This window comes from Sitophilus oryzae, unplaced genomic scaffold (genome assembly GCF_002938485.1).
Source record: "Sitophilus oryzae breed Bouriz unplaced genomic scaffold, Soryzae_2.0 scaffold_122_pilon_pilon, whole genome shotgun sequence".
NCBI classification, from domain to species: domain Eukaryota; kingdom Metazoa; phylum Arthropoda; class Insecta; order Coleoptera; family Curculionidae; genus Sitophilus; species Sitophilus oryzae.
The window spans coordinates 248,446-265,375 of NW_022145871.1; the positions used below are offsets into that span (position 1 = coordinate 248,446).

At 31.6% G+C, this 16,930-nt stretch overlaps 1 protein-coding gene across 7 annotated transcripts in view; it reads right to left on the reverse strand.

Moving 5' to 3' along the window:
- LOC115874152 (WD repeat-containing protein 7) overlaps positions 1 to 16,930 on the reverse strand; it is a 71,356-nt gene that overhangs the window by 10,624 nt on the left and 43,802 nt on the right. For all 7 annotated transcript variants that reach the window (XM_030889246.1, XM_030889250.1, XM_030889247.1 and 4 more), the window contains 5 exons: positions 8,794 to 8,918; positions 8,582 to 8,741; positions 8,327 to 8,522; positions 5,061 to 5,237; positions 4,839 to 4,965 (listed from right to left, as the gene is read on the reverse strand). In XM_030889246.1, coding sequence (XP_030745106.1) covers positions 4,839 to 4,965; positions 5,061 to 5,237; positions 8,327 to 8,522; positions 8,582 to 8,741; positions 8,794 to 8,918 — 785 coding nt within the window. The remainder of the gene's footprint in view (positions 1 to 4,838; positions 4,966 to 5,060; positions 5,238 to 8,326; positions 8,523 to 8,581; positions 8,742 to 8,793; positions 8,919 to 16,930) is intronic.

The following is a 16,930-nucleotide window of genomic DNA, read 5'->3' on the forward strand; positions in this document are numbered from 1 at the left end:
TTAACAAAGATAAGACCACAAACCTCTCTAAAAGATATTCAAACCATATAGATACATTGATCTGTTTTGACCCAACATATAAGCTTTATTATTATGACCCAACATATAAGCTTATTTATTACATTAAACTTTCACAAGAAAAATGTAAACACATTGTGTGTTTAATTACACAGTTTCGTTTGACCACAGACTATATAGAAGACAATTATTATTATCCGCTTTCTAAGTTCCATAGCGCGGCATATTATCTTATTTTGATGAAAAACATAAGGTCTGAAAGTCCAAACAAAGCTTTTTCGTAAAGTAAAACCTAAGATCCTAAGAGGCTTGTTAAAATTGTTCATCTTTTAATTCTCCATCTAACAATGGAATAATATACAGGGTGGACAATTATTATTATCCACCTTCTAAGTTCCATAGCGCGGCATATTATCTTATTTTGATGAAAAACATAAGGTCTGAAAGTCCAAACAAAGCTTTTTCGTAAAGTAAAACCTAAGATCTTAAGAGGCTTGTTAAAATTGTTCATCTTTTAATTCTCCATCTAACAATGTAATAACAATCTAACAATGGAATAATATACAGGGTGGACAATTATTATTATCCACCTTCTAAGTTCCATAGCGCGGCATATTATCTTATTTTGATGAAAAACATAAGGTCTGAAAGTCCAAACAAAGCTTTTTCGTAAAGTAAAACCTAAGATCCTAAGAGGCTTGTTAAAATTGTTCATCTTTTAATTCTCCATCTAACAATGGAATAATATACAGGGTGGACAATTATTATTATCCACCTTCTAAGTTCCATAGCGCGGCATATTATCTTATTTTGATGAAAAACATAAGGTCTGAAAGTCCAAACAAAGCTTTTTCGTAAAGTAAAACCTAAGATCCTAAGAGGCTTGTTAAAATTGTTCATCTTTTAATTCTCCATCTAACAATGGAATAATATACAGGGTGGACAATTATTATTATCCACTTTCTAAGTTCTATAGCGCGGCATATTATCTTATTTTGATGAAAAACATAAGGTCTGAAAGTCCAAACAAAGCTTTTTCGTAAAGTAAAACCTAAGATCCTAAGAGGCTTGTTAAAATTGTTCATCTTTTAATTCTCCATCTAACAATGGAATAATATACAGGGTGGACAATTATTATTATCCACTTTCCAAGTTCCATAGCGCGGCATATTATCTTATTTTGATGAAAAACATAAGGTCTGAAAGTCCAAACAAAGCTTTTTCGTAAAGTAAAACCTAAGATCCTAAGAGGCTTGTTAAAATTGTTCATCTTTTAATTCTCCATCTAACAATGGAATAATATACAGGGTGGACAATTATTATTATCCACTTTCTAAGTTCCATAGCGCGGCATATTATCTTATTTTGATGAAAAACATAAGGTCTGAAAGTCCAAACAAAGCTTTTTCGTAAAGTAAAACCTAAGATCCTAAGAGGCTTGTTAAAATTGTTCATCTTTTAATTCTCCATCTAACAATGGAATAATATACAGGGTGTTCTATTAAAAAAAAACAAGAAAAACTTTTATATTTTAGAATGTTTGGCATAGAATTTTTAACACCTTGTGTGGTTTAAGATTACGATATTTATAGCAAATTAAGTACAGACCAACTATAGTAAATACCTAGTATAGTTTTGATTGCAGGTCATTTCTTGTATTTTTAATATTTTTTTCAAAAAAAAAACATTTTTTTATTTATTTATATTTTATCCTTGTATATGAATTTTTAAAGTAGCTCAACCTAAGACATTTATGGATGTAAAGCACCAGATGGTGGGCGTATTTCACAGTCTTTTACTACACAAAAATATTTTTTGTTACTCTGAATTTTGAAGCGACCAATAAAAACAGAGAAAATAAAAATTGATAATTTTCGGATTGTGCCAACTGGTTACTAATCGACCAGTTACTTTTTGTCTATTAGATATGCTATAAAAGCTGGTAATTATACAATTTGACCATTATTGTAAATACACGACAAATTTCGCAAGGCCGACGAGGCCGATGTTTCTCACTAATAAGAAAAAAAATGTTTGTTCGGATAATTTTCGAGATATTTTTTCTTTCTGAATACACATTTTAAAGTATTTTATATTCTTTGTCCGCTTGATCTATTATACTGGTCGCACGTATCGAAGTTTTGTTTCTTCTAGTTTTAAAACATTTTCTTGTTTCTTTGTAGTTGTAGTGTAAAATTAGATTAATTTATTAAGTTTGATTATAACGTTTAGTGTAGACTGAAGTAGTTTAGTAGTGTTTTTATTTTGAAGTTAAGTAGTAGGTGAAGGGGTAATTTGACTATTTTTTCTTTATGTTTGATTAATTAATAAGTTTGATAATTTGTTTAGTGTAGAGTAAAACTAAGAGAGTAACTTAAGTAGTTGTGTAGTGTTCTTGTAAGAGGTTATATTCATTTATTTTGTTGTTGAATAGTAGGTAAAGGTATTTGGGTATTTTTTTCTTTTTGTTTTTCTTCGAATTGTAGTAGTTCTATTAAGTATTGTGATAGATACATTATAATCTTCCTTCAAGTTCGTTTAAAAGTGCGTTATAATATAATTTTGGTTTTCTTGTAGTTGAATATAAGAAAAAAAATCTGATTAAATTTATTTTAAATTAAATTAATGTAGTCTTATTAACCAAATTAAAAAATATGAATTATTTTGGAAAATAACTTTTGAAACTGAGTATATTATTGATAAAGTTTAGCCAATGTTTTTACCCAGTAGCGTATTTCAATATGATCTTATCATTTATCACTGTATAATAACTTTGTGGTAGCAGAAAAATATACCAGTTACGCCTAGGCATAAAAGTAAAGCACTTTTACGCCTAAGCATAAAAGTATGAACAGGGGCGGATACAGGAATTTATTTTAGGGGGGGCCCAAAAAAAGTCACGTAGAATATGCTTTTTAGGGCGCCATTTTTAACTCAAAAGGCTAATATTTAACCAAATTTACAGATTTTAGGGGAGGCCCGGGCCCCATGGGGTCCCCTCTGTATCCGGCACTGGGTATGAAAATATATTACTAAAATGACATAAGTCTCAAATTTAACGAGCCGTAACCATAGTTTCTCGATATATAATTACTTACAAGGTATGACTTAAATATTTTTATATTATTTGGAACGTTTAAAATTGTTTAAAAAATTATTTGTGGCGTTTGAAAAAAAAATAGCATGTTCTATTCGGAGTAAAAATTACTTTTTGTGCTTCGGCTGTATGTCAAACGTACATTCTCGCCACGAAAAGTGTCATTTTTACTCCTAATAAAATAATATACCAGAAAGTTTTAGGGTGCATCCACATCATCCTAGAAAAGCGGAACGGCGCAGCGCGGCGCGGCGTATCAGCGTAATGACCTTGAATCGATTTTCAGCAATTCTATTGGCTGAAAAATTCATCTGTCAAAAATTTCAGCCAATAGAATTACTAGAAATCTATTCAAGGTCGATACGCCGCGCCGTTCCGCTTTTTCTAAGATGGCACTCTTATGGTTTAACGGGCTTTGTGAGTTAAAATATAATATTTTCAGTTTCTAGAATTCTTGATCGAAAATAAACGGCGTCAGCGATGGCTATGAAATGAAGATCGCTGTCATTTTATATGGGAAATGTCGTCGATCGTCATTTCCCAGCCAAGTGGACGCCGTTTTTTTCATATGGTACAAAGTTAAAGCAAACTTGACTCTGATCATGTTTTACACTAAGAAAGATTTACTTCGTGTAATAAAGATTTAAATGGTGTATTAAGTACATAATATTTATTTAAATGTCAAATAATATTATTGAAGCAAGTGCCAAGTTTTATTTTTAATTAAGAAAAAATTTAATCAAGAATGTAAAAGTTTTGATTTCAAAAAAAGTCTTATCGTAAAATTCGTAAAGCCTCAATTTAGAATAAAATAATCTAAGAATGAAATGGTTCTTTAATAGCCCTGTGTCAAATCGAAATAAAATAATAAGTGTATGTAACTCTTTTTAAATATTAATAATTACCAGTAATTAGCATTATGCACCAACATATTGAAATAATAATTTCTTTGTTAGTACGGTTTAGAATCCTTAAAATAACTGCAAAAATAATCTAAAATCAACAATGAAATAATAGTTTTGTTTAAATTTCTTAATCAGCTGAGCCCTATTACAGTTCGCAAAAATCCGAGCTAATATAGATTACTCTGAGGGAAATACGGCAAATAATCGATATTTTTGACTCCACCCCTAATCACATGTTTCATTCCTTTAAAGCTTCACGATTTGTTCACCAGCTGACAGCATATTTTGTCCAGAGGTTGACCAACTTTAAGAATATATAAACGGATATTAAAAAGGATTTTATTAATATTTCTGAAACTATCAAACATATTCAATAATATCTTAGGATTATGTAAAGTGATCAGAAAGGAAGCCAAAAATGCAAAAATATACAGTGTTTCATTAAAAAAAAAAACATCTCGATCCACTCACACTTTTTGAGCCATTCTGTAGAAGTTAAAATTTTTATTTTGTTGAAGTTAAAAAATTTAAGTTTTTTCTTATAGGAATTTTGGGCTTTTGATTATCATCCGTCAAGAGAAAGTGTGGTCAGAACTAAAAAGTTAATTGCTGTATAAGCTAATTATTAGGCTTTCTCTATGGATACAACTGACTACCGTATGCTGTTGCTAGCTATATTTTATTAATTTTAATTGTATTTTTATCTAGGATTTTTATAGCCATTGCAAAAGATCGTAAATTCTTAAGTAAAAAGAAGAAGCGTTTTACTTACTTCTGTATAATTAGTAATTACTTCAAATAAAAAAAAGAATACAAACCTTGCTGTCGCTATTAATGTCAGTGCATGCCTAGCAGTGCGACAGGAATCGGCTTGAGGTGTTAAAGGAAGGCCATACGTCATACTGGGCACTAATTTGTCAGCTTCGGAGCACAATTCCAAGAGACCTTAAACAATAAATTATAATATGTAATACCTTAATTACCAACAAAATTCTACTATACTTTCTAAATAATTTCGAAGACTTCACTTTGATACTTACCTAATAAAACTTTGCTTATATCCAGGAAGGGTGCCCAAACGGTGAATCCCCGCCCTATAAGGTCAATGGCGGCCCTTCTCAAGGGAATGTGAGCGGGTAAACGTGGCGAAGGGGGTGCCAATAACAGATGTGACAACGCCATAGCTGTTAATCTGGCCAAATTATTATTTCCTGACCCTAAAACAATACGAAATACACTCAAAATTCTGTGTAGGTGTCTCATAAACAGTGATGAGCGGTGGGTAAGTCCCCAATGGGTATAATAAAGAAATTTGGGTATATACCTGTTATATACGCAGAGGGTGTAGAAGAGAATATTTCGTCGGGGAACCCCCTTGTAAAATTCGATTATTCACCTAACCTAAATTGAACTGTCTGCGATGTGCTGTATTTTCGATAAGCTTAAGGCTATCTTGCTATTGTGCAGTCTTTGTGGGGTAAGATAACAACAAATTGTTAAAATTTATAATAGTAATTTAAATTAACAAAATAAACATACTTGTGTATACAGGGTGCTACAAATTCGAGGTACGAGCATTGATATCTCGGTAACCGTAATAGATACGGACATGGTTAAATTGGGGCAAAGTTGCGCTTTGGGATGTTCACCAAGATGACATCAAAAAAGTTTTAAAAATTTCAAGGATTGCTGAGTTTTTTGGGAAAAACTGATTTTTTTTAAAATCAAATTTATTTTTTCCTGTCGTTACTTTTTGGAAAATCAAAAAACTAATTGCACATTCTCATAGCCACATTATTAGGGCTATCTGTTAGTATTTTTAGATTTTCAAATTAGCTGATAATTTTTGAGATACAGAGGCGAACTTAATTTTTTTAAATACGGACCTGAATTTTTTATTTCAGATTTAAAGAACTCGGTCTCCTGAGTACAATGATATGCCACACTTAATATTTTTTTTTGTTTTGACATTTGAACACAATTTATTTAAACTAATTTCCGGCTTTTTCCTACTAAAGTCCGGCTCTGTTTTTTTAATATTTAATCTATTAATCGTTACAATATTGATAAGCTTTCAAACTTAACAATGACGTGGGGTAAAACATTGAATACGGAAAATCAAATGCCATAAAATAATATAAAATAATTAATATATAAATATAATATTATAATATAAATAATCAAATCATTTTCCCGGAAGTTGTATTGAAAATGGTAGAGCAGTATGCAGTATAATGTCCAACGAGGTTCCTGAACCTATCGCCAAGGGGCTACATTATTTGACGTAATTTGTAAAAGTGAAATCAATTCATCTCAACATTTACAATAAAGAGTACAAAATGCATTCGGAAGTATAAAAAAAAAGTTTAAAGAGCTATAAATATAATTGAGCGAAAAATAAATTTGTGCAATAGGGAGGGTAGTAACCCTTTCGAACATGTAGAACATTAGAAACTAGTTTGTAGAAGTTGATTTATTTATTTTACGATTAATATTATGTATATTATTAATATTATGTATATTATTAGATCGCACACTGAGATTTCAAATTGACAATAAAAAAATTAGAAATAATATCTTTACATTTCTGGATGGATATTATTTATGTGAATCTTCCAATTGGCTCAGTTTTCATTATTCAGTGTTAATTAGCGCTGATCAATATTGTTGCGATGAATATAATCAGATTTAATAATTTAAGAAACCAGAGTCGGGCTTGAAATTATTTTAAATAATAATTAAATAGTTTTGTTGCTGTTAAGGTATCCAAAACAAAAAAAAGTATAAAGTGTGGCATATCATTGTATTGAGGAGAGCGAGTTTTTTCAAAACCTGAAATAAAAAATGCAGGTCCGTATTTAAATAAATTAAGTTGGTCTCTGTATCTCACAAATTGTCAGCTAATTTGAAAATCTAAAAATACTATCAGATAGCCCTGATAAAGTGGCTATGAGAATGTGCAATTAGTTTTTTGATTTTCTATAACATAACGACAGGAAAAATTAATTTTATAATTTTCAAAAAAAAAAGTTTTTTCCAAAAAAAAACCGCAATCCTTGAAATTTTTGAATCTTTTTTGATGGCATCTTAGTGAAGATCCCAATACGCAACTTTGCCCCAATTTAACCATGTTCGTATCTATTACGGTTACCAAGATACAAATGCTGGTACCTCGAATTTGTAGCACCCTGTATACCGGGTATATATTTACCTAAATTCAATGTACTCTGTATTTACCCATTGGGTATACAGGGTGTATTGAGCGTGCATTAGAAGTTTCTAGAGAACTACAAGATCTAGATCAAAGATTTATTTGCACATCATTGTTTCACAATGAGATCTATTGATTAACAACAGTTTCAATATGGCGGCACTTCCGGAAATACCGGAAGTTGACAACAACTTTCTTATATTAATTGGGTACCCCCTTTTTTATTACATACTTAAATTCTCAGTAAATTTTTATGAATTTTGATATCAAAGACTCTATACCTAACATTAACGGTTTTTGAGAAAAAAATATTTAAAATTTAAAGTTAGTTAGTTTAGTTAAAGTTAGTCTAGTTTAAGTCTACTTAGTTAAAGTATAGCCTAAATGTCAAATTTAGTTATTACCACAGCCACTGTGACATAAGGAGAAGACATGTGGCTATTACTTCAAAGTAGTGGACAAATCAATTGTGGTACTCTATAATATCTATCAAGGGACCTTATATGAGAGAAACAGGTGTTTTAGGAGAAAAAGTAATGACAATGATAAAAAATAAGTAAAAAAAAATAAGCACTAACACACATGATGATTCGCTTCGCAGCTGCGTTGGTGGGCTCTATTACTGTTTTCGATTGTGTAGTATGTGTACATTTGTGTTTTGATTAATATTTGTAATATATTAATTACTTGACAAGTTTGTATTTTATTTTAAAAACTTTTGATCTGAATCTACCAAATATATAACTTGGAACAACCAAGTTAACAACAAAATACACTACACAACTACAATAAACACAAAGGTAGACTTATGGAGATATTTATCCTTCATTATTTCGGGACAATAATTCATGCAATACACTCAATATATTCTTTTATAAGTGTATGGCCTATTATAGCCTAAAAATATGACAAAACAAAGCATTTAAATTTTAGCCCATACAAGAAAAAATCGCCCGTATCGCTATCGTTAGGTAATTCTGTAACTTATGGCAGAGACAGGCTTATGTGTTACTGTTTAGCTAAAATCCTTATGTCAAAATTATATCAAAAAAAAATAATAAAAAATTATATCAAAAAAAATATAAACAGACATACCAAATCCTTCTACCACTGAACTCTTTCTTCTATCTTCGGTTTTTCTTTTAGTTGTGTCTGTACTGGTAATGTCTTGACCAAATTCCGCACCAATAACACCTAACAATATCACTGCTGTAGTCTGTTTTCTCTTTAATTCAACCAGACTAGAAGGCTTGCGTATCTGTTCTTCTTCCTCCTCCTCAAATTCTTCATCCTAAGCAAAAAATATGTTAAATACTGTACAAAAAAATTAGCAAAATTTATAAAATTTACCACTGGATCCGGCGTACTCGGAACATTATTGTGAGAATTGACGTGATTCTGTGACGATGGCGGTGAATTTGCCTGCTGGTTGATCGTTTCTGTTTGTGTATAGTAAGGGAGGTAGTTTGCCCATGCATCTACTAGCTGTTTTCTTCCTTTAGGTCCCATTCTATAATAAAAATAATGAGAAATAGTCAAGAATATCTTATGCGCTGAATAACCTTGACAATTCGGCTAATAGTAAGGTTTGTGCCGCTTCCCGCACTTCCACACAGTGATGCTGCCATCTTTTAGCCATCATCTCAACTTGAGGCCTTTTAAAATGTTTCGCGCCACGTTCCACCACCTAAAAAAGAAGATGGTAGAAACGAACTACTATACAATATCTACATTAACTAACTAAATTCCATAGAATCGACCAATTATACAGCAGCAACGTGGGCGATTCTAGCGTGGACCAAATTTTAAGTGAGTTTATTATATTTTTGAAATTTTGATTAGTTAATGCGCAGTCCACGTCATATTTCTTTACGATTATGGTTAAGAATATCAGAGATAAACGTGTAAAAAGGGGCAATGTAAAAAACTACCATAGTTCTTTTACCTATAAAAAATAGTATGTGAAAGTATTTTTTTTCAAATTAGTTAAGCTCTTTTAAAAGCATTGTTTCCGTTAATGACTATAGGCTTGGTGCATTTCAGTTGATTTCAAACAATTCCGACCGCAGCGCTCTATACGACAGAAATCAGAAATTTTCGCTATGTATTTCACGCCATCCCGGTTACAGTTTATGCTGATCTCATTAAAATAATATTGAAATCGTGCCTTTGTCATAATATTTAAGTATTTTAGTTCTTGGCTAGTGTAGTTATTGAAACTATAAAATACTCAGGTACGAGGTTTGCGTGATGTAACACTGTTTCGGGCAATAAAGGAAAAGTGAAAAAGAATCCGAACTAGGCGTCGCCGTCGTGTTGTATTGTGACAATTTAAAATGTTAATAAAACTGCCGAAAAAATGTTAACTCGTAAAGGAGAGAGTAATTAGGGCGTTAATGGGTGCAATAACATTCAATAACACAACGGATATTCAACTCTCCCGAAACACGGATATTCAACTCTCCCGAAACAACATTTTCTAGCTTCACAGTTTCTCACACCGATTTAATTAAAAGCAAAAATGGATTCAAGCAGTTCGACAAAACAAATGAGTAAACAAAGTGCTCATTACATAATCAAAAAATTAAATATGAAAGAATAAAATATAATTTGGCAATATTAATGGTATACTTTTTTTAATCAACTAGTGTTTAAATATTTTATGAACAACTAAAATTATAATTAATTAAAAAATTTCGTCATAGCCGAAAGAGCCCCTCTTATAACCCTACTAGCAAAACCGGCGCATAAAACTATGCTCGCTACCGTAACTGAACTCGTCTAAAAAGTTTTTTTTTAGTTGGAATATTAAATTATAATACGAGGGTTAAGCCTGATTTTCATGCATCCGTTATACGTTGATACGATGCACAGTGTTGCACCTTATAGGGGAATTGGGTCAAAATTCATATTTTGAAAACAAACTAATATTAATTATTGCGACTATTTTTATTTATTTTGTTTATAAGAGAGCCAACTTTTGCTCCAAAAATGATTGCAAAATTGTCATCCCCTATGCGAGGGTGTCATCCCCCAAAATTTTTCACATGGAAAGAGGGGCCAATTTATACCTTATTGAAAAGGTCTTTTATTTACCTAAATATTGGTGTATAGTTCTCCAAAATCGATAAGCCCCTATTGAAAATATGGAGGTTTGAAATATCAATAATAAGGAAAAAAATGCAAAATAAATTATATCAAGAAATTTGGAAGGTTTTTTAAAAAAAATTTAAAAATACGTTATTTTAGGGTAAAATCCATCAACATTCAAGTGGGGGTATCATCCCCCAATGTCAAGCCCCACTATTTTCCTAAGGGGTTGATTAATTTTGAAAAAATAACCAGCATTATATAGATAAATTAAAGTCCTCTTAATAAAATATTACTTGACCCCTATTTCCATTGGAAATAAATTGGGGGATGATACCCCCACTTAGAGGGTTAAAGAATTTGCTATGGTTTTAATACATTTGACGTATTTTTGAAAATGTGCTAGAAACTTAAAAAAATATATTATAAATTTAAAAATAAATATTTGGCATTTTTGGTATAAAATCCTAAATTGAAAATAGCAGAGGATTTCTTTAAAAATAGAAAATTAACAAAAATCGCAAAAATGCGCAAAACATGATGTATATTATTTTAATTCTACATATATTACAGTTGAGGGTTGGAACCTTTGGTGTTACACAGCAAAATAAAAACACTAAATCACCACAATACACCAAAACACTTTTACTTTTACACTGGACGCGCGTTTCGCTAACCATGTTAGCATCATCAGCAGATGATTATAAACTGAGTTATTATTTTACAAGTTATATTTTATATTACTATATATATATATATATATATATATATATATATATATATATATATATATATATATATATATATATATATATATATATATATATATATATATATATATATATTATATATTACAAGTTACCCATTTTTCGTATAACATGCTGTTGGGAATAGCAGAGGATTGTTCTAAAAATAGAAAAATAGCAAATTCCGCAAATCTCCGCAAAAAATGATTGTTATCATTTTAAACTAAATTGTTTAAAGATTTTATTTTCAAAATTTCTTCGGACTATATTGATATATTTTTTTGTAATTCTAAGTCAAAGTTGAAATTTTTTTTTTTTAATTAAATAAATACTAAAGGCAAATAACGTAACTGACTGCTTACCTTCTAAATTAATATCCATAGTCTCCTTAATGTTAAAAATAATAAAAAACTTAAAATGACAAAGTGCCTCTTATAGAATAAATTTTACACTAATCTTTCAATTAACGCACAAAATTATTTTTCGTTTTCTTTATCTCTGTTTCTTTGGAATTCGTAAACAATAAAAAAAGAACATTCTATTTTTATTATCAGCAGACATTCCTCTAAAGATAGGTGTATTTACAAACCCAAAAATAAATACATGCATTTTTGAATTATGTCCATTGAGCGCAACAGTGTGCGATGGTCCGACGGTGCTCTGATTGGTCACAGCGTTTTCGCGCCACTTTTCATCCGTAAATATTTTACTTCAGCCCGTCAACGGACCCGTTCATACGATAACGGACGTTTTGACACTTTTTGACAAATTTAATCTAACCTTAATAAAAATATAAGTAAAACTAGCGTGTACCAGCGACTTCGTTCGTGTCGAATTAATCATTTGTAATGGTGATGATAAAGCAAAGCAAGAATTTCCATTAGAATACAAACTGGATCAAATTTTCTCACATTTATGTCAGCATACATAAAAAACAATATGGCGTTATTATTATATTGCTTGGTAATATTTGAGGAGTAGTTTCATCTCGTTGGAATTTGACTTTCGAAAAATCCGTTTGCCAAAAATACGCTTTTTTCGTCAAGCAGTTTAAGCAGAATCGTGATTAAGAAATTACCCAAGTTTTTGGAACACCCTATATGATTTTTTAAAAAATTTCAAAATATGTAAAAAAACCAAATAAATTATGCTTGTCCAACCGTTTTCCAGAAAGACTAACCGTTTTTTAAATAACAAATATTGTAATATTTGAGGGGCGTTTTCTCTTGGACCCTCTTGGAATTTGAGATTCGAGAAACAACTCCTTATCGAACCTCTACACCCCACAGTCAATCCGTTTGCCAAAAATCAGCTTTAAACGTCAAGCAGTTTAAGCAGAATCGTGATTACTCAATGGTCATATTTTATGAAACACCCTGTATAAATTTATAAAAAAATCTTAAAATATGTAAAACAACAAAATAAAATATACGCGTTTAAGAGTTTTTCCGAAAAACTCACCAGTTTTTAAATAAAAAATATTTTAATATTTGAGGGATAGTTTCACCCCCTTAGAATTCGAGTTTCGAAAAATCCCTTCTTATCGAACCTCTACACCCTAAATTCAATCTGTTTTACAAAAATCAGCTTTTTACGTCAAGCGCTTTAAGCAGGATCGTGATTAATCAATGACCAGATTTTTCGAAACACCCTGTATACATTTTTAAAAAATCTTAAAATATGTAAAAAAAACAAAATAAAATATAGGTATTTAAGCGTTTTTTCGGAAACTTGACCGTTTTTTAAATAAAAAATATTGTAATATTTGAGGGGTTTGGTTTGGTGGTTTCACCCCCTTGGAACAGGAATTTCGAAAAATCCCTTCTTATCGAACCTCTACACCCTAGAGTCAACCTGTACGCCAAAACTGAGCTTCTTACGTTGAGTGATTTGAGCAGGATCGTGATTAATCAGTATGTCAGTCACTTAAGGATTTTATATACAGGGTGGCCCATCGAAAACGTTCCGCAAGGTATAACGGTCAGCGTATTTTTTTTTTCAAAAAATCCAAAAACACGTCAATTTTGTTTGTGAGGGGGACAACTTTTACCCCAAAAATGATTACAAAATCTTCAACCCTCTAAGCGGGGGTGTCATCTCCCAACTTTTTTCAAATGGGAAGGGGGGTCAAGTGGTGCCGCAATGAAAAGAGTTTTTTATTCTCTATAATTCCCCGCTTCGTTTTTGAAAATCGGTCGAGTCATTGAGAAAATATGAAGGATTGAAATTTGAAAAGTTTATTTAAATATTTATCAGAGTAAATGATAAGGATAAATTCCTTCGACCAATTTACTGTTTTTTCTTATTATTTCTAGATGTTTACGCATTTTTTCACTTGCCACAAGGTTGAACGATGAGGTGCGGTAGTTGCTAGATAGCTGTTCTGTGACTTGGGCGTTGAAGTTCTTCTCAATATCGTTAAACTGACCCATAATTGAATTTCCAAAAATACCAGCCCACACGTTCAATTTCTGAGGGTTTTGTGTGTGCACCTCGTGAAAAACCCTGGGATTGAGCCCAGTACCGACAGTTGTGCCGATACTGCCGATTAACTACACCGTTCAAAAAGAAAGTATACTCGTCCGAAAAACACACATTAAATTCGTTCACTCATAATTTCACAAAATTGCAAGCGACGATTAAAATCGTCTTCGTTGAGTTCTTATACCAACTTAATTTTGTACGGGTGGAACTTGTGTTTTTTAATATCCTTTGGACACTTGTACTATTCACGCCGGTCTCATTGGCTAATTTTCTTGTACTCAGCGTACTATCCTTGGCAACTTGGCCCAATACGGATACCTCCATAGCTTCATTTACTACAGGATTTTCCCTCTGCCTCTTTTTATTCATAACGGAACCAGTTTCGCGAATTTTTTTTTTTTTTTTTTTTTTATAACTCGCGAACAATTATGCCATAAAGGTGTTTGTCAGGATGTCGTTCATTGAATATCTGCGCAACCCGATTGCCACATTCATTATTTTTAAAATAAAGTTCGGTTATTTCCACTTTTTGTGCAAGTGAGTACACCATAATTGTTAAAAAGTTTAACGATATTGAGAAGAACTGCAAGTCACAGAACAGCTATCTAGCAACTACCGTACCTGATCGTCCAACCTTGTGGCAAGTGAAAAAATGGGTAAACATCTAGAAATAATAAGAAAAAACAGCAAAAAAAAAGGAATTTATTCTTATCATTTACTTTGATCAATGTTTAAGTAAACTTTTCAAATTTCAATCCTTCGTATTTTCTCAATGACCGATTTTCAAAAACGAAGCGGGAAAGTATAGAGAATAGAAAGCCCTTTTCACTGCGGTACCACTTGACCCCCCTGCCCATTTGAAAAAAATTGAAGGATGATACCCCCGCTTAGAGGGTTGAAGATTTTGCAATCATTTTTGGGGCAAAAGTTGTCCCCCTCACAAACAAAATTGACGTGTTTTTGAATTTTCTGAAAAAAAAATACCCTGGCCGTTATGCCCTGCGGAACGTTTTCGATGGGCCACCCTGTATTAGTATAGATAGATAGCAAAATCGTTATGGAAACGAAAATATAAAATAACACCAACGTGTAACGTTTTTAGTTCGTTACATGTCTTTTTTATATATGATATATATGATGTCTGGCCTATCGTCATCGGATTCCGTATCGTTTAGGCCTGATAATTTATTTGGCACGCTTGGCGTAATTTTTACGTTCCCTAGTCGCCAACCCTGTTATCGTTTCACACAACCCTGCTATCGCTCTGAGGAGGCGCTGTCAACATCGCTTCTGTCAACGCCAACTCTCTCCGTGCTTAACCTCACTTTGTTTTGCCGCTCTGTTGTATCCCGGCTTTTAGAAATGATGATTATTTAAATCTTGCTGTATAATTTGAATCAGCTGCTATTTCAAACCAACAGGTAAAGATGAGATATTATCCTTTTAGATTCGATATTATTACTGCATATTTTTAGGGTAGAGTTTTGGATGTCCCAACTTAACTTGTATTTGTATTTTGCTGGCACGTTGGCGTCCCTTTTCTTTTGTCCTCCAGAATGTTACACATGGAAGAAAGGACAGTTTCTTTGTTTGAAGCAAGATTACATAAAGAACAGCTAAGTGTAGATTTAAGCTCTAGTTTTACATTTAACACCTAAAACATTTTCAGTCTTAAACAATAACGTACATCTTAAGTAATATCGTACAGACTATGTTTAGTGGTTAGATTGTTAAGCACATTCATGTCGCTTTAATATTTAAAATATTATTTATATCTTAGGTTTCATTACATTACGTCTTGTAATGGTATTGTTTTCATAGATATTTAGTACAATTCTTAAAACCACTTTTGTTGACATATAACTACTATAATAATTATTAAAATTGTACAATGCTATTTACCATCACAGTCCATCTTGAATAAATATAGTCATTAGTTTTAAGTAATATACAACTGTGTTTCCTTTCTCTGTGCATGCCTGGCGCCCAATATCTATTTCTTTGTTTATTGTTATTACTTAATTTTCTTTCCAGTGAAATACCTTATCCACGACTGCTCTCCGATGAAAAGCTGCCGTTCGCAGTGGTAGTGTTTTATAAAAAACGCTACACCTTATTTGGCACCCATAAGCGTGGGGCTTTGAGAAATTTTTACTCGTAACATTTCACTGGAGTCTGACAATTTTTCTTATTAATTTTCTTACATATATAATTAATTACATAATTTTTGTAGTTTAATCTTTTTTGGCATGATACAGAGGAGGAAACAGTTGTAGTTTCTCTTGGTACGATTTAAGACTGAAATTTTTATTCTCCAATTTTTGATATTTCTATTTATTATTACATGGGTCTATAGAATTTAGACAATTTCATATTACGGAGATATATCAGCTGTGTGTTTTGATATATTTTTGAACCTGGTATACAGGGCGGTCAAGATTTAATGCTTGGACCTGAATTTTTTTTTGAGTTAAAAATGTTTAATAGTTTAATTTTTTTTTCTTGGTAGTTACACATGAAAGTTTATCTATTGTTGGGACTTCCTTATACAGGGTGGTCAATATTTTTTTGTGACTTTGTTGATAAAGTTTGAAACTTTATATTTACATACATTTTGGTTTGTATTTTTCCCTATACAGGGTGGACAAGCATTAAATTTTCGACTTTGATTTTTTTTATCTCTAGGTGTTTGAAATTTGATATAAATTTTGAATGTTATACTTAGTTGAGATTATTTTGATTATTTTACTATACTGGGTGGTCACAACTTGACCATTTTGATTTTGTTTTTGTTGATTAATTGATTGCAATTAATTTTACTAGTTTTTGTGATTATCGATAACTGTTAGGGCGAGCTGCTAAACTAACATTTAGGGCTTTTTTTTTGTATAGAAGTACGTTAGGGTTAATCTCATCTCGTCTATTGTTTAGTTTACCTTCAGATTTCTACGCCAATGTTTTTTATGCCAATTTTTTTTATTTAGTATCCGATTCACTGTTTCATCATCTGAACCTTCAGTGTTGTCAGTTACTATCGACAGTTGATAGACTTTCCGAAGAACTATATCTGTGTCAAAACGCGTCAATAGGTTGAGTTTAGTTGGAGTTCTAGTTCTCTCTTTATTTGAAGAGATATTTTTTGATGACACCTGTGTCAGGTTTGGATTTTTTTGTATCGTGAAATATTTTTGTCTTGGGACATCTATATTAAGTTTAGTTTTTTTTTGTGAATTGGCAGTGTCTGTATGGAATGTGCAGATGCATTGAGTTTCTTAGTGGCGTGCATGACGAGATGATGATTTCTGTTTTGTTGAATTCTGGTTTTTAGTCCAGGTGTATTGTTTCGCGAGCAATTACACCACCTTTTGGTTTGGAATAG